This window comes from Triticum dicoccoides, chromosome 4A (genome assembly GCF_002162155.2).
Source record: "Triticum dicoccoides isolate Atlit2015 ecotype Zavitan chromosome 4A, WEW_v2.0, whole genome shotgun sequence".
NCBI classification, from domain to species: domain Eukaryota; kingdom Viridiplantae; phylum Streptophyta; class Magnoliopsida; order Poales; family Poaceae; genus Triticum; species Triticum dicoccoides.
The window spans coordinates 476,212,722-476,230,863 of record NC_041386.1 but is presented as its reverse complement, the minus strand read 5'-3'; the positions used below and the strand labels follow the sequence as shown (position 1 = coordinate 476,230,863).

The 18,142-nt window shown below is 45.6% G+C and overlaps 1 protein-coding gene across 1 annotated transcript in view; it reads left to right on the top strand.

Annotated features, from left to right (window-relative positions):
* Positions 1 to 4,973, top strand: part of LOC119286290 — a 9,755-nt gene extending 4,782 nt beyond the window's left edge. The window contains exon 3 of the mRNA XM_037565664.1: positions 4,608 to 4,973. Coding sequence (XP_037421561.1) covers positions 4,608 to 4,791 — 184 coding nt within the window. The 3' untranslated portion in view covers positions 4,792 to 4,973. The remainder of the gene's footprint in view (positions 1 to 4,607) is intronic.
* Positions 4,974 to 18,142: the final 13,169 nt, after the last annotated feature.

Below are 18,142 nucleotides of genomic sequence, written 5' to 3'. Positions count from 1 at the left end.
GGGGGCTGGAGGAGTCGCTGGCTTGCTACAGGGCTGCTGGTCACAGTAGGAGACGAGGTTAGCGGAGAGTCACTGCCAAGCTGCTGCCGGAGAAGACCAGGGGCAGCTAATTTCTCCTGATCATGGCTGCCTCCCTCCCTCTCTCCGCAGATAGTTTCTTTTCCCTACTGCTGGACTGTTGCCCCCACTGTCCAGGCGCCAGAAATCCAGGTCCAGGCTTTCCCTCCCAGCTCGGACCCTGCTTATCGTGTCTAATTCAGGGCAAGGCGACATGCCCCTTGCCATTTGGATGCCATGGTGACACCATGCCCCTATGGCAGATGCCACATGGTATTTTTATCGTGAGGGTGGACGGCTTGAGGTAGAGGGTCCTCACACCGGTATAATGATGATATAATGGCGTCAACTCGCACCGATGGTTTTAAAACTCTGGTTGCTAGCATTTTTTAAGTATACTCCCTCCTTCCCAAAATATAAGGTGCAGATTGACTTTTTTGGTCTTCTTTGCACAACTTTGACTATGATTTTCGCGTATTGCATCTCTATAAAATTAGTATATGGACATATGATTTTTTTTGTAAGACAAATACAACAATGCCATTTATACATATTCAATTTCATGTACTTTGATATATATTAGTGGTCAAAGTCGTGCATCAAAGACCATGCAAAGTCAACCGCGCCTTATATTTTGGGTAGGAGGGAGTGTATTTGTTATGTCGTTAGTTTTACTTTACCGGTCTGCCTCTGGTAAGGATGCCATAATCTTAAGTTTAATAAAGTACTTAACATAATCTTAAGGATGCCTGGTTCGCGGGTCGAGGGTGCGTCCCGTGACCCGGGGTCGATCGACCCCAATCGAGGGTCGGGAACGACGTGGGGTCGAGGTGGGTCGTTGGGTGGATCGCGACCCCGATCGATCCCGATCGCTCCATGATACCCCAGTATCGAAGATTGCAAGAAGCCAGCCAAGAACATCTATGGGTAATCGGACGGGATTTCATGGTGATTCGAGGCTTACCTGGCAATTGCGCTCCAAAGTTTTGAACTCCGTCGGACTGCCGATGTCCGCCCTCCCACGATCTGCCACTTGCCTGCCTGTTGTCGAGTTGTTGCGTACACGCCCTCTCCTGTCCCGCTCAGTCCTGCCATTAAAGGATGCACGCCTTGCTCGCCGCTGCCGCTTGAGAATCCGATGCTGACTAGGGAACGAAGACTGCATAAGGAAGGAATGGCTGGATGGGAAAATAGGAGAGTGCTGGACGGCTCGAGGGTTGGAAGTTGGAACTGAATCGGGGACTAGAGCTTTGCTGATGAACTGATGAAGAGAGATTTGGGGACAGTTCTTGCAGAAGGTCCGCATACGCTTCGTGTGTAAGAAAATGGTAGATGAGAAAATCACGCTGTAAATGGCTGACTTGCCGCCCCATTTTTTTTGACAAAGAGGGAAGGGAAATAAATCATTCCGCAGATCGTAATCTTTTCTAGGGGAATGGCAGGATCTTTCTTTCCCTTCCATGGAAAGATCACCACGACCCGGGTCCATCGACCTGAATTTGTTTGGATCGCGATCCACGTTCCAAATTAACGCCCCGAAGATGTATAGTCCTCGTCGCACCTTGCTCCGGCGGGGTAGTGACCCACGACCGACGACCCCGTTCCTCGACCCACACGACCCGGAACATGTTAATGCCTCCTTTGGTTCATAGGATAGGAATTTCATAAGAACAGGAAAACCATAGGAAGTGAGATGACACGTATCTCAATTCCTATAGGGAAAGAGATGGCACTTGATTCATAAGATAGGAATTTTTCCATTGAGTCTAGGCTAATGTTCTTTTTTTCTTTCGAAATGTGAAGGGCTGGTTCCTATCCTACATAGGAATAGGAATCCATTCCTACAAACCAAAGGGCTCCAAAGGAATTTTTCATACAAAATTCCTATCCTTCAGAATTTTTACAAAATTCTTCTAAACCAAAGGAGGCCTAATATTGATACCAGACTCTAGGTCAAATAAATGAAATTCGTTACACCCCAAAGATCAAGAGGAGTCCATCTGGCATAACCATCATCTTAGTGGGGATATATCATGCTTATATATGTTATTTGTGGATTGATTGTGTGACCTTCAAGAAATTAATCGCATAAATTAAGCTTTCAAAATTCTAGATGTATAGGATTCTTACAAATGATAGTAGTCATTAGTGGCGATTGGCTACCTTCATATATTTGGGCCTTCCTTTGGATGAGCCATATTTGAAGGTGATGGCTAGTTTGGTTTCCTGGCTTGCATGGATTGGACGTGCCTTCGTCAGAAAAATCAAGTCATGGAGGTGCTGCCAGGATACACCAAAATGTGCACATTCTTACTGTTGACATTTGATTTGGTTCAAGCTGGAGTCCTTGGTAGGGGCTGTCCAACTGGCAGAAACTTTTCAAACAAAGGGTATGTTTGCTTTGAGCCCAAGTTCAACAACAACAAACAACAACAAAGCCTTTAGTCCGAAACAAGTTGGGGTAGGCTAGAGGTGAAACCCATAAGATCTTCAGACCAACTCATAGTTCTGGCACATGGATAGCAAGCTTCCACGCACCCCTGTCCATAGCTAGTTCTTTGGTGATACTCCAATCCTTCAGATCTCTCTTAAGGGACTCCTCCCATGTCAAATTTGGTCTACCCCGACCTCTCTTGAGATTCTCCTCACGCTTTAGCCGTCCGCTATCACTGGAGCTTCTAGAGGCCTGCGCTGAATATGCCCAAACCATCTCAGACGATGTTGGACAAGCTTCTCTTTGAGCCCAAGTTCACCCTACCAAAAATTTGGCTAGCCAAAATTTTAGCTGAGGTTATCATTGCCAATGATTTGGCCAATGTTGGCAGGAGAAATGAACTGGAGCGGGCATGCGCGCATGGAGCCGCTGAACCACTCGTAAACCCGATGCTGGAAACCCTTAGTTCCATGCCGTAGCCACCCATCAACCATCAACTCCAAAATGATAAATACTTACATATGCATCCCATTGGCTGTCATGCATGCCTGGTGCTGGCGTTGGTCGTCATGCATGCGATCCCTACCTAGCAAATGGTTTCTATCTCGCTGTCAGCTTCCATCCCTCCAGACCTCGCATTCATATCCAGAAACTAGCTTCTAGACCTGTAGTTTTCTTTCACAACCTGTAGTTATCCTTCATGTTAAACTAGTTTCTGTACACACTTTCTAAATGTTGGGACCAGAGACGAGCCATAATTTTGTTCATTCGCTGTTTTTCCCTGTTGAAAATTGCTGGTAGTTCCGTTGCTGGTTTTCTGATCTGGAGGTCAGGGTGGCAAGGCTGCTGGGTAGGTGAAACCGATAATTGGGGGTCACTGATTGCTTCCTTGTGGGAACCAAGTTCAGAGCAGTTCAAAAACTCAAAAACACTGGCTTGGTATCAAGAACAAAAATAGCGCGCTATACAAAATAGCACCTCCCCTTAAGTTACGCTATTAGCATGCTATAGCGTTTTATTAGCGAGGCATACACTGATTTATTTAGCGAGACGGTTCTCTACACGCTATAGCGTGCTATTTTTTTTCAGTGGTTGGTATTGAAGCTAGTATAAGAGGGTTTATTTTCTATGGTGTCTTTTCTCTAGCTGGAACCATTCTATTGGAAGATTTATTCACTTTGTGTAGGGCATGGCATTCTCTAGACGCAGCAGGAATATACAAGAGGATCCGGTCGTGCATCCTTTGTGTTCTTTGCAATAGATGATGTTCATCTTCTCATCTTGTATGCATTCTATTGCTTAGAGAATATCTTGAAACTACTTATGTTTGGCTGGTTCCCAATGTAGCCCTAATACATACTCCCTCCGTCCCAAAATAAGTGTCTCAACTTTGTACTAACTTCAATACAAAGTTGTACTAAGCTTGAGACACTCATTTTGAGACGGAGGGAGTATTTGTCAATTTTTTGGCCAAGGATTCTTGCACCCTCACTTTGCCAACTGTTTGGTAGGAATCTGTGAGAAAGATTGGTGTGTTCCATTGGCAACCAAGTTCCAAACAATTAGAGACTGAAAAGAAAAAACGGATGGCGATTTTTTGGCACCAACCAAACATACCTTAAGTCTCATGGACTAGTCAGACCTTGCATTTAAACGGGCGTAGTCTACAGTAACTTCTGTATTCTTGAATGCGGATTGCAGAGGTGCAAGCTAGATAATTTGATCTATAAAAGCATTATTTATGAGTGCCCTTTATTGCACTTGGGACTTGTCAGCTTGTACTACAAGTAGTGTGGTTTCTATGAATTGAAATATGACCTCATAAATCCTTACGATTCACTTTTTAGTTTTACGGCAGTTTGTTCCCATCCTGTGTTATGGTTGGCCGTGCTGCAATTTCATGAGATGCTGCTTATTGGAATTTACAAGTTGTATTTGATGTTTAAAATGAGTAACAGACTTACTACCACTGACGTTCTTCATTTTTTCCGTTAAAGCTGTCGAGTATTGGCATGTTACCCAGAGACATATACATGTTAATTTATCTCGGGAGTTTTTGTTGTGTATTTTATTACTTCTTAGAGTTGGAACTCATGGCTTGTTATGACTAATGCAGGGAGCAGCTGGTGCCGAATGGACCCCAGGGAGCTAGTCCAGTCCGCTTGCCGCCAACTGGAGGGCATGCCGGTTTATTTCCAACAAATCCAAATGCACAATCAGTGTGGTCGTTTGATAAGAAAAGGGACAGCATAGAAGTTATGGGTGAAGCAAGGCTCCCTCCTTCCAGCTTAGGGAGTTGAGGAGACATAGAAGTCGGACCGAACTGTATTCCCTTATGCGAAAAACGAAACATAGCCATCTTATTTAGTAAGCACTCACCTGTTAACATTGTGCGCTTTATGCATCCGTGTTAGGTTTCTCGCCTGACACGCTTGTTTGGTGCATTTTTTGGTGGATTCAATGCAATGCAATGGTTGGGTTATCTCGTTGCGCACTTGTGGCGCTGTGCATGTTCATCCTCTTGAGTGACTAGTGAGATCATCGGCTTACCCGGAGTCAATTGTTGGTTGCTGACCATATTTTTCTTCTTCTTTTCGCGCATGCTTGGTTGAACACTGAATCTTATCTTAGATATCAGTCCGTGTGAAGCATGGCTGTTACTGTCATACCCTGCAAATGGTAATGGATGCAGTGCTGGAGTGAAACCAGGGGAGAGGAATTGCTGCAGGGGCAAGTGGTGCGTGCATTAGCTGCTTTGGTGCATCTTATCCATTAAGTCACTGCTTGGTCTGCATGCGGCCATTTGGAGGATCAGCTTGGTTGACAAAGGCAGGACCAAATCTGGGCGTGTGTGCGAAAAGTGAGCAGCCCTTGCAAGTGGTTCACTAGTTGCCTGTGGCCGCTCTGCGGCTGCCTAACTCGATTAATACCAGCATGTCCTTTGGTGGTGGTGTGGAACACGAAAGTTCCATTCTTGAGTGACATGGGCATTGATTGCCGGACTGTTTGGTTGTTGCTGTATGATGAAAGCTCGGACGGTTTTTGACTGGGCCTTGTTTGGACCCATGAGTTAGAGTTAGTTTGGGTTAGTTTAGATTTAATTAATTTAAAAATATCTAAACTGGAGGGCTAGTTTGGGTTAGATGCATCTAACCCACCCAAAAAACTAACCCATTCAAGATGCGCTTGTTTGGGTTAGTTCTTCTTGGGACCACTAAAAACATCTTTTTTCTCTCGCTCTTCCCGTAGCAGATCTCTCCTCATTTCCTTGAAGCTTCTCGTCCTCTCCCTCCCTCCCTCCCTCTCGCACCGTCCGTGAAGGCACCTTTCCGTATCCGCGTTTCATCTAACCATGTCATACAAACACCTCTTTAGTTAAAATTAGTTTAGAATTAGAATCTAACTCTAATTTCTAATTGAGTTAGAGTATCCAAACAGGGCCTTGGTTGCGCATGTGCATGAAGAATGGGCAAATTCTCCGGGGCGGGCCATCCCTTTTTACTACTACCACTACTACTCTTTTGTCTTTGCGTGTTGTATTGGGTATGCATCTACCCGACTTACATGGCTGTGGGAGGGGAATATGGAGTGACGTTTAATTCCTCCGTGAAGAAGGAAGTCTGTGAAATCAGGCGGCGAGTCTATCCCTTAGGATATGGACATTGTCCTTTCCTAGTGACTTGATTGAGACCTGCTCCTTTTGTAAAAAAATATGAGAGTACTGTAAAGAAATATAAGGCTTCCTTTGATTTAAAGGAATTTCATAGAAATTTTAGAGGATAGGATTTTTATAGAATTTTTTCCTTTAGAGCCCTTTGGTTCATAGGAATGGATTCCTATTCCTACATAGGATTGATTCCTATCCTTCACATTTTATAGGAAAATAAAAAAAAGCCTAGACTCAATGAAAAAATTCTTTTGATGTCAACCAAATGACATCTTGTTTCCTATTCCTATTCATAGGATTTGAGATACATATCATCTCATTTCTTACAAATTTCCTATTCCTATGATAATCCTATCATATGAACCAAAAGAGGCCTAAGAGTGATACAGATGGAGTACTGTTTGTCTGTTTCCCATAACAGGGACGCACCAACTTGCGGATTGAGTAGCATGCGCAATTACGTTCTGGAGTAGTAGATGGATTATTTGCGCTACTACAGTTCGTTTGAAGACTGTATCCTACAAGTGTATTATGATCAGGGCAGTTGCAGTTGTACTTTCTAACAAGTGTTTTTTTATGAACTTCTAACAAGTGTTTAGTCTGATCAATAATTGATTAATCACGTGCGAACCAAACTGTGATTGGATAGTTACGAAAATAGTGGTAATCCCTAACCCATCAGGATTCAAGTCTGATGCTTGCATTATTTCTGAATTTATTTTAGGATTTCTGAGGATGCGTGTTCAGTGGGAGGAGATGTTCCCGTCGACTATCTCTACTTCTAATGGAGCAGTTGGTAGTCTCGCTTCCAGGTTTTTTTTCGTCCCACCACTTTCGTCCGGTTTTTTTTCGTAGGTTAACCGTCGTAGATTTTTTTCGATGTTGGTTTCTTATTCACCGGTTTATTTACCCCTCAGCTCTTTCCTTGCAAATCAGCACTTTCCAAACGTGCACGCAATCACGGATCTAAATTTACTAACTTATCCAAATCAACCGATACCTTCCATTATTGCAAATTTTTTTAGGAAACAAATAATAGATTTTAAGGAAACAAATAAAAGATTTTAAAGACGCATCATACTTTACTAACAACTAGAAGAAGGTCCGTGCGTTGCAACGGGGTCACATTAATTTTAAGAGTTCAATATTACGACATTGACGATCTTTTTTACCATCAAATCCTCACACACACAGACACACACTCTTCCTCCCTCTTCCTCACTCTCTATCCCTCTCTCCCTCTCTCTCTAACACACACGCATATCTATCTTATTGGGTACGGGACCATAATCCATCTATTTCACACATACACGTTAGTGCATAACAATATGGATTATGTGTATTATATTTGCCACCAGAACTGGGGGAATTAATTTCATGTAAATCGACCAGCCACAGCTCCAAGAATACGCGGACGAGGTGGCTCGGGTCGGTGTCGGCGCCGTCCAGCGCGGGCCACGGGCCCGCTTCCAAGTGCACGTGCAATGCACGTCTTCACAAATATTATAACCAGATGTGAGAAATCACATGCATAGAAAAGACATTCTGATAGCAATCCAAATACCATACTCAATTGAATACCTAACCTGGACAATACTCTTATTTCTATGCGCCAGAAAAAATGGAATAGCAAAACTAAGTATGCCTACATACGCTCAGATTATATATAAGAATCTTGGGTGAACAATTGCAACAAAGCACTAAGCAGCGATAAATTTAAATAAAAAATCCATTAACTATGCAGGCAGCAGGCTTGTTACAACATAGAGAGATAGGAAAATGTCACCTCCAGTAATGTAGCGCAAAGGAGTGGAACGAAGCATGAATGAGCGGTTGTCTGTTCTTCTCCATGTACATGGATCAATAGTAGAGGCCAAGTATATAAGTACTTGACTGAACTCCACTCTTCGTGTACGGAGAGCCATGTCACCTTCTCGCCGCTGCAGCATGGGAGGACGGCTGGTTCACGTGACCCTCCAGATGGGGGATCCATGGTGGCTGACCGTCGAGCTCGAGGCAGAGAAGTTGAGGGCAGCAGTGGCGAGATCCATGCCGGCCAACCGGGCGAAGAGGAGGTCGTTGGGGAGGGACACATCGGCAAGATCCAGTCACCACGCGACCTGAAGAGCAACAGTGATCTCCACAAGCTGTAGGTCGACAGCGTGCTCCATCCCCTGCGATGGGGTGACCATGGCGGTGGCCACAGCTCCTCATGCTCGCCTCGATCTCGGCGACACACCCTGAGTGTAGGAGGCAGCAACGACCTCGACGAAATCATGGCCTCCATCCCGGAACACATGAAGGACCTCGGCCCCATCGCTTCTCCTCCCGCCGTAGCTGCACGCGGCAGCGGACCGTGGGTAGGAGGGCAGGCGGCGTCGCCTCGGCTGACGACAGGGAGCAGCGTTGATTTCGGGTAGGTGGCATCGCGAGGACGGCCGCGGCCGCGGGGAAGCACCCCGATCATGCTGCCAGGCCAATCCTTCTCCTCCGATCCCCTATCCCCGAAGATTGCGCCGCCTCCCCGGTCGTGTTGTTTCCATATATTATGCCATTTTTTCCTGTACCTAAAAAAACGCGGGCGAGCGGATGACAGAGTTTTGGTCCGTCCTCTAAAATTGCTAAACGCACTTTTGGTGAGGATTATTGTTAATAAATGAATTCAATCATGTCACTCTAAATAAATGGATTCAATCATGTGACTCTAATTACTTCGGATTGTTATGTGCACACTAAGCGGGGTGCAGTTAGGAAAGAAAATGTTTTCTAATTAAAGTGATTGAGTGATTTAAGGTAAGGTTAATTAATTTAGATTTGATTTTTAGTGATTGTTAGTAAAGTATGATGCGTCTTTAAAATATTTTATTTGTTTCCTTAAAATATATTATTTGTTTCCTAAAGAAATTTGCAATAATGGAAGGTATCGGTTGATTTGGATAAGTTAGTAAATTTAGATCCGTGATTGCGTGCATGTTTGGAAAGTGCTGATTTGCAAGTAAAGAGCTGAGGGGTAAATAAACCGGTGAATAAGAAACCAGCATCGAAAAAAATCTACGACGGTTAACCTACGAAAAAAACCGGACGAAAGTGGTGGGACGAAAAAAAACCTGAAAGCGAGACTACCAACTGCAGTTAGGAAAGAAAATGTTTTCTAATTAAAGTGATTGAGTGATTTAAGGTAAGGTTAATTAATTTAGATTTGATTTTTAGTGATTGTTAGTAAAGTATGATGCGTCTTTAAAATCTTTTATTTGTTTCCTTAAAATCTATTATTTGTTTCCTAAAGAAATTTGCAATAATGGAAGGTATCGGTTGATTTGGATAAGTTAGTAAATTTAGATCCGTGATTACGTGCACGTTTGGAAAGTGCTGATTTGCAAGGAAAGAGCTGATGGGTAAATAAACCGGTGAATAAGAAAGCAGCATCGAAAAAAATCTACGACGGTTAACCTACGAAAAAAAACCGGACGAAAGTGGTGGGACGAAAAAAAACCTGGAAGCGAGACTACCAACTGCTCCATTAAGAGTAGAGATCACTAAAAATCAAATCTAAATTAATTAACCTTACCTTAAATCACTCAATCACTTTAATTAGAAAACATTTTCTTTCCTAATTGCACCCCGCTTAGTGTGCACATAACAATCCGAAGTAATTAGAGTCACATGATTGAATCCATTTATTTAGAGCGACATGATTGCGTTCCGGGATGGAGGCCATGATTTCGTCGAGGTCGTTGCTGCCTCCTACACTCAGAGTGTGTCGCCGAGATTGAGGCGAGCATGAGGAGCTGTGGCCACCGCCATGGTCACCCCATCACAGGGGATGGAGCACGCCGTCGGCCTACAGCTTGTGGAGATCACTGTTGCTCTTCAGGTCGCGTGGTGACCGGATCTTGCCGATGTGTCCCTCCCCGACGACCTCCTCTTCGCTCGGTTGGCTGGCATGGATCTCGCCACTACTGCCCTCAACTTCTCTGCCTCGAGCTCGACGGCCAGCCACCATGGATCCCCCAGCTGGAGGGTCACGTGAACCAGCCGTCCTCCCATGCTGCAGCGGTGAGAATGTGACATGGCTCTCCGTACACAAAGAGTGGAGTTCGGTCAAGTACTTATATACTTGGCCTCTACTGCTGATCCATGTACATGGAGAAGAACAGGCAACCGCTCATTCATGCTTCGTTCCACTCCTTTGCGCTACATTACTGGAGGTGACATTTTTCTATCTCTCTATGTTGTAACAAGCCTGCTGCCTGCATAGTTAATGGATTTTTTATTTAAATTTATCGCTGCTTAGTGCTTTGTTGCAATTGTTTATCCAAGATTCTTATATATAATCTGAGCGTATGTAGGCATACTTAGCTTTGCTATTCCATTTTTTCTGGCGCATAGAAATAAGAGTATTGTCCAGGTTAGGTATTCAATTGAGTATGGTATTTGGATTGCTATCAGAATGTCTTTTCTATGCATGTGATTTCTCATATCTGATTATAATATTTGTGAAGTCGTGCATTGCACGTGTACTTGGAAGCGGGCCCGTGGCCCGCGCTGGACGGCGCCGACGCCGACCCGAACCACCTCGTCCGCGTATTCTTGGAGTTGTGGCTGGTCGATTTACATGAAATTAATTCCCTCAATTCTGATGGCAAATATAATACACATAATCCATATTGTTATGCACTAGCGTGTATGTGTAAAATAGATGGATTATGGTCCCGTACCCAATAAGATGGATATGTGTGTGTGTTAGAGCGAGAGGGAGACGGGGATAGAGAGTGAGGAAGAGGGAGGGAGAGTGTGGTTCTGTGTGTGTGAAGATTTGATGGTAAAAAAAGTCGCCAATGTCGTAATATTAAACTCTTAAAGTTAATGTGACCCCGTTGCAACGCACGGGCGTTCTTCTAGTGAGGCATAAGTGGTGACTTCATCAATCTTAAGATGATATGTCTGCTCAGTCTGGTGCTCATAGGGGTAGGGTCTACGTTTTTGTTCATAGAATGAGTGTATGCGTATATATATGAGCGTCTGCGTCTATATTATGTTTAAAAAAAATCGATTAACCGTGTGACTGAATGAAAAAAGCGGCACATACCATTTTGCCTTTTTGTGGTCAATAATGTGGCAACAACAACTCTATTTTTTCTTGCGAGCCGTTATTAGTAAATTTTTATATATATCGGTCTAAACATGGAGACTCCGAACGGTGAAACCAAGGAACCTATTCCTGCATGAATTTCCTGAAAGCCAATAAATAAAAAAATGTTACTGCAAGGGAGCTCTTGTGCCTGTATAGCCGCCTCAGGGCATCTCTAGCCAATCCTCTAAATTCAGTTACAGACGTAAAGTTTTTAATTTACTCCTTTAACCGGCACCTAACTAGAGTCGTAAATAGAATAGTGGAGTAAAAAAAATTACTCCTCAGCCCCATATGCGCCTAAAAACACTCGGCCTTGATGTGATCGAGTAAACTTTGTGCCCACTTTTGCAACCTCCACCACCACTGCATCGGCGCAGGCGCACCTGCCAACGACTATCCACCACCTTTGCCGCTACCTCGCTGCCTTTCTGCTCGAGATGAGCTGAAACGCTGCCGCATCGACCAATCCAATGGAAAGCACCTCGAATCTTCTTCCTCGTTGGCTACCCAGCATCTGACTGTGCTTACGCACCTTCGCCGGTCATCACCACGCCTCGCCGCCAGCTAGTTTGGGCTCAATGTTGCCGGCCGGCCGATAGACCTTCACCGCATTGCAAGTGTTCGACGTTTTGCCTAGGTAAGTTTTTGTTTTGTATTATTTTGTTTTGTCCAATTGAATTGAACCGAGTCATTTCAATTGAAGATGAAGATGCTGAGAGAGATGATCTTCGAGGACTCATCGTCATCCGAGGAGGAGGAAGATGATGATAACTTCGAGATTGTCGTTGGCATAATTTACAACGATGATATTCGGCGGCGGAGGAGAGGATCGCAATTTGGCTGCATACAACTCAATCGTGATAGAGCGGAGGGCCATGCCAAGATTATGAGAGATTATTTTGACCCTAATCCAACCTATCCAAATAAGTATTTTTGCCACCGCTTTCGGATTCACACAAGTCTATTTCTCACCATTGCAAAAGCCATGGAGAAGTATGATGATTGGTTCAATCTTACACGGAATGCATGTGGAAAGAGAAGTGTGAGCCCTTTGATGAAGTGTATTGTTGCAGTTCGAGTCCTGGAATATGGGTGTTCGTCCAATGCAATTGACGACTATGTCCGCATTGGAGAAGATACAATCTTGGAGGCCGTTTGAAGGTTTGGAAAAACAGTGATTGATGTCTTTGGGCCAAAGTAGTTGAGGGCACCCAACGAGTAAGACACCGAGGGGCTTAAGAAGTGAGTGAAGTAAGAGGATGGCCTGGGATGCTAGGATCAGTTGACAACGTGCACCGGACCTGAAAGAATTGTCCCGCGGGATGGAAAGGTCAGTACAAAGGCAACTGTAATGATCCAATGATCATTCTTGAGACTGTTGCATCAGAGGATCTATGGATCTGTCATTCATTCTTCGGATTGCTCGGCTTTCACAATGACCTGAATGTGCTATTGAGTTCATGACTGTTTGCTAGGCTTGTTGCCAGAGATGCTCCTCCTTGCAACTATACCGTCAATGGTCGTGACTACACGATGGGCTACTACCTTGCGGATGGCATCTATCCTCCATGGGCTACATCTGTCAAAACAATTCCACGTCCAAAAGGTAATAAAAGATCTCACTTTGCAACACATCAAGAGTCTACTAGGAAGGATGTGGAGAGCGCTTTCAGTGTGCTTCAGAAGCGCTTTGCAATCGTTCACGACCCTGCCGAGTTACTGGAACTCCAAGGTTCTATGCAAATCATGACTTGTTGGATCACCTTACATAACATGATCATTGGAGATGAGAGAGACATACTTGAGAACTTTTGATACATCACCAATGGAAATCCTGTAGAGCCAGAGCACGATCCTAATAGGATTCAGGCATTCCTCGAAGCACATCGTAGGATCGAGAACCGAGAAGTTCATACCCAACTCCAAGATGATCTTGTTGAGCATCAAGACATCTCCATAGCACTTCGTAGAAGTGTTTTTATCATGTTATGTACTTCATTTGAAGCATGCGGTGTGTTTGAATTTGAATAATTTGATTTATAAAATATGAATTTGTAATATTCGTGAATTGTGTGAACATTAATTATTATGATTGATTTTATATGTGTGCTAATATGTAGTTGCAATGTATACAATTGGAATAATTTGGCAAAAACAAAAATTTACTCCTCTAACTATGGGAGATTGGCTAGAAACGACGAAAACGAATAAAAATACTCCACTAAGATTTACTCGACCGTTTACTTCTGTATTTTGTAAGGAATCGGCTAGAGATGTCCTTAGGCCTTATACAAGGTGCATAGAAAAGATGTTTAGTAAAATAAACCAAATTTTTCTCTAGCATGAGTGCTTATCTGTACGAGGGAGAAGGGGTGCTTACATAAACGTCCACTTCCTTGGGTCGCCCCCGCGCGGCGACCAGGGGGGAACCTAGCACCGCCAAGCCCTCGGCTCCCTCTCCCACCTCCCCTACCCGCCGCTGCCGGGCAAAGCCCGGTTGGCGTCGGCAGCGGCGGGATCTCTCCTCCCCACAGCGGCCGGACCTGGCATGGGTGGCGTTCGGCGGCGCGGTGGCGACAGGGCGCGCCGACGAGGACTCAGGGGGCGACTGTAGGAGCTGCATCCCCCCAGTGGTCGCGTGGGGGTCGTTCGGGGCGCTCCTATGGTGGCCATGGTCGATCTGTTTCAGATCTGACCGCCAGTGCCTCAGGCGGCGCAGGGATCTCGGGGCGGCGGCCTCGATTGGTGGCGTGCGGTGCGACCTGCCTGGCGGGCGGCACCCGCGGGTGCAGATGGGGGCCTTCCATGGCTGCGTGGGTGACGTGGAGGCGGCGGCGCTACGGTAGCTCCTCGATGGCCGGCCGGAGTTCCATGGAAGGCGTCGTCTCCGACTCGATCTACTCCGGTTCGTGCTGGCTACGGTAGCGACTACGGTCAACGCCAATACTGTCCTGGACGGATCTGGCGGGTGGGCATGGATCCCGGGGAAACTCCAGGCCGGCGTGGCGGCCGCACCAAAGTCGACGCCTTCGGCGCCGATTCCCTTCGTGGAGGCTCCGGTGTGGATCATACGCCCCCACCTCTGCCATGAGCGCAGGTGAAAGCCTCTGTTCCTCTGTTTGGGCGACGATGGCACTTTGGTGTCATGTTCCTTCCAGAAGGCGTCGGTCGGGGACTGCTCAAGGTGGTGGAGTTGCTGGTAATTCGGAGTCGACGCGAGATGGCATGTAGGTGGAGTGGTGTGGCATCAAACGTATCGTCGACGGTGGGTCTCGGCGGCATGGCGCAGTGGAGACTCGGTGTCTGATGCGCGTAGATGGACTCGCGCGGGAGGAGGAAGCTGTGTGGCGTCACGGTGGCGTTGATAGCAGAGGCCTGACAAGGTCGGTGTATCGGTTCTGCTCTGACGATTGACCGAGGGAAGATGGTGGTGACGACCCTTGCAGCGTGCGGTGCTCACTGGGAGTGTGTCAGACCGGTGTGGGACCCAATCCAGGTAGTGGCTGGATGGGACATCCGTCTTTAGATGTTAGGTTTTGGTGCGATGTCTGTTTGGTATTAGGTCCGGACATTCGACACACCTTCATCAAGGGGATAAGAGTAGCAGCGTTGCAAAGATGGTGGCTTTAGGCTTATTGATGTACCACCTTGTATAGTCTTTGTGAATAATTAATATATGACTGCATGCATCGTTCAGATGCAGAAGCCGGGATACATCCTCCTTTTCTAAAAAAAACATAAACGCCCACTTTCTACAAACGAGCACGGGTGCTTTAGAAAAATTAGCTTATTTTTGTAAGCACCTTGCATTGCAGCGGGTATTAGCATGTTGTGCTGGACAACTACCCTATGCTTCTTTCTGTATGTTATTTCTCATTTGATTATCTAGAAAGAAGACGCTGATATTCTATACTAGTACTCCTACTTTGACACAACATACTCCATTTGGTTAGTTGGGACCGACCGGAAACGTATGTATGCTGCACATGGCTTTACACCCCTGAGCCTGAGGTTGTAACCGACTCATCAACCACGCCCACGTTCTCCTCCCATTTCTTCTTCCTGGAACTGAACTACCAACAATCCACGCACCAGCAGTGTCTATGACAACAACAACAATCCATGCGTCCGCGACTGCAAATCTGCATGCATGCCAATATCCCATCGTCCCCGGCGGAGTTGAAGCAGCCAGCAGCAATCAGCAGCAGCTAGCCAATGCCAATGATAGACAATTTAATTGTGCTCTCCACTACCAACTAAACTGCCTAAGCTTATTGTGGTGCTATTAGTTGGCAACCACTCATCACCAGTGCATATGTTGACATCCACAAACAGACGGTGGGATTAGGCCGATCATTGTCATTGACAGTGCCGATGCTCGTCAATGCGCCACCTATTAGTTGTTAATTATATTTTCTCCGACGAAGTCTCCTCTGCTTCCTGCGTGATGTTCTACTAGTAGATTGGACGCACAAGGCTGTGAGTCGACCCCCACCCAAGTTTGAGCACCACTTCTACGCACTACCTTTGATTGATCTCGCAAGTGAGAGTTTCGGCGAGGAAGTCAAATTAACTGGTGGGATATACCATGCGTGCAAGTGCAACCTAGTTAGTCATGGTGAATTCGAATTTTTAATGTCCATCTTCTAGAAGGTCGGCGTTGCTTCCTTGTGTCATTTTGGCCACAGGCGTGGACGCTGGGCCGCCGCACTGGCAGGTGAAACAACCTTCAAGCCAAGGAGAAGCAAGGCAATAAAAGTAAAATAATAAATGATAAAAAACCATTGCAAGCCATACATTGGTAAGAAAAATGAGGAGGCTTGTGGATAATCGTGTCTTTTGTGTCATACCGTCATCTTCAGTCGTTTTTTTATAGGAAACTTACAATCTTTTGTGTCCACAGGACTGCGCTAGCAGGTGAAATATCCTTCAAGCCAAGGAGAAAGCAAGGAAATAAAATTAATATAATATTAAATGATAAAAAAACCATCTCAAGCCATATATGGCAAGACAAAATAAGAAGGCTTGTGGATCATGGTGTCTTTTGTACTATCGTACTTTCGTCCGGCCACCATCTTCTTTAGTTAGATCATCAAAACACCTTAGTACATCATTAATATTTTGCATTGACTCTCTGAGGCACGTCAGCCTTTTACCCACGAACCCGCTAAGAGACAAGCATTGAGAGTGCCGTAAGGGCATCTCCAACATCGATCCTCAAATCCCCCGCTTCCATTTGGACCATGTCAATGCGACCCTGTATCGGTTCGTGGGACGGTCGGGACATGTTTTTTCCGTAAACTGGACAAGTTTGGACCACTCCCAAGCCCGCCCCTCTCGCGCTTTCCATCCCATGCACCGCGCCGCATTCATGCCGGCTCAGAGTATGCAGCAGTCGGCATTGATGTTGCAATTTGACCAGACGGGCAGGCGGCGCAGACGGGCGTGACGTATCGCGCATCGCGACAGCTTCAATGTGGACGCCGCGTCGCGAGAAACCAACTCCTGTCACTGAGCCACATTGAAGCAGGTTGACCGTCCCTCCGCATGGCCTGTCCGCGGCTATTTAAGCCACGCTCCGATGCCGCCCAGATCTGCACCCCCTCCCGAGCACCGCACCATCCTCCTCCCCCTCACCGAGCCCTTCCTCCTCTCCGACGCATTCTCTTTGATGCACGTCAACTTTTTTATCCACGAACCCCTTTAGAGAGAGAATGAGATAGATAGGGGTTGTATGGCTATAATTTATGGTCAAATTATAATTTTTTGAATAAAATAAATATCATTAGTCCAATAATATGAATTTGATACATAAAATAATATATTTGTAATATTTATAAGTAATATGTTGTCTAAGTAACTAATATTCATAAGTAATTTATGGTCAAATTATGATTTACTATACAACTAATATACTCGTGCGGGAGATTTACGATTGAGTTATGAATTCGGACAGTCAAATTAGTCGGACAGGGTTTGCTAATAAGGGCATCTCCAACACCGACCCTCAAACCGCCCGCAAACGTCTGGACCATACGGTCCAGACGTGTTGTGCTATCCAACGCGGACATGTATCGGTCCGTCGGGCGATCCAGACATACTTTCTTCCACAAACCGGAGACAAACATGGGGCTTTGCGGGCGTCCGAACCGCTTCCAAGCCTGCGTCTGATTGCCCTGGCCCATCAATGTCCCCCACCCGCCTCTCCCTCGCTTTCCTTCAAACGCCCGCGTCGCTTGCTGCACCACATTCATGTCGGCCTAGAGCACGCAGCGGCCAATATTGATGCCGCGATTGACCGGACGGGAGGGCGGCCCTGACGAACATGACCTCTCGGGCATTGCCAATTCAATGTGGACGGTGCGTACCAAGGAACCAACTCCGCCCACTGCACCGCATTGAAGCAGGCTGACTGTCCCTCCGCCTGGCCTGGTTGCGGCTATTTAAGCCATGCTCCGACGCCGTTCAGATCCGCACCCCCTCCCGAGCACCACACCATCCTCCTCCCCCTCAACGAGCCCTTCCTCCTCTCCGACGCATTCTCTTTTATGCACGTCAGCTTTTTTATCCACGAACCCCTTTAGAGAGAGATAGGGGTTGTATGATTATAATTTACGGTCAAATTATGTTTTTTGAATAAAATAAATATCATTAGTCCAATAATATGAATTTGATACATAAAATAATATATTTGTAATATTTATAAGTAATATGTTGTCTAAGTTAACTAATATTCATAAGTAATTTATGGTCAAATTATGATTTACTATACAACTAATATACTCGTGCGAGAGATTTACGATTGAGTTATGAATTCGGACAGTCAAATTAGTCGGAGAGGGTTTCCTAA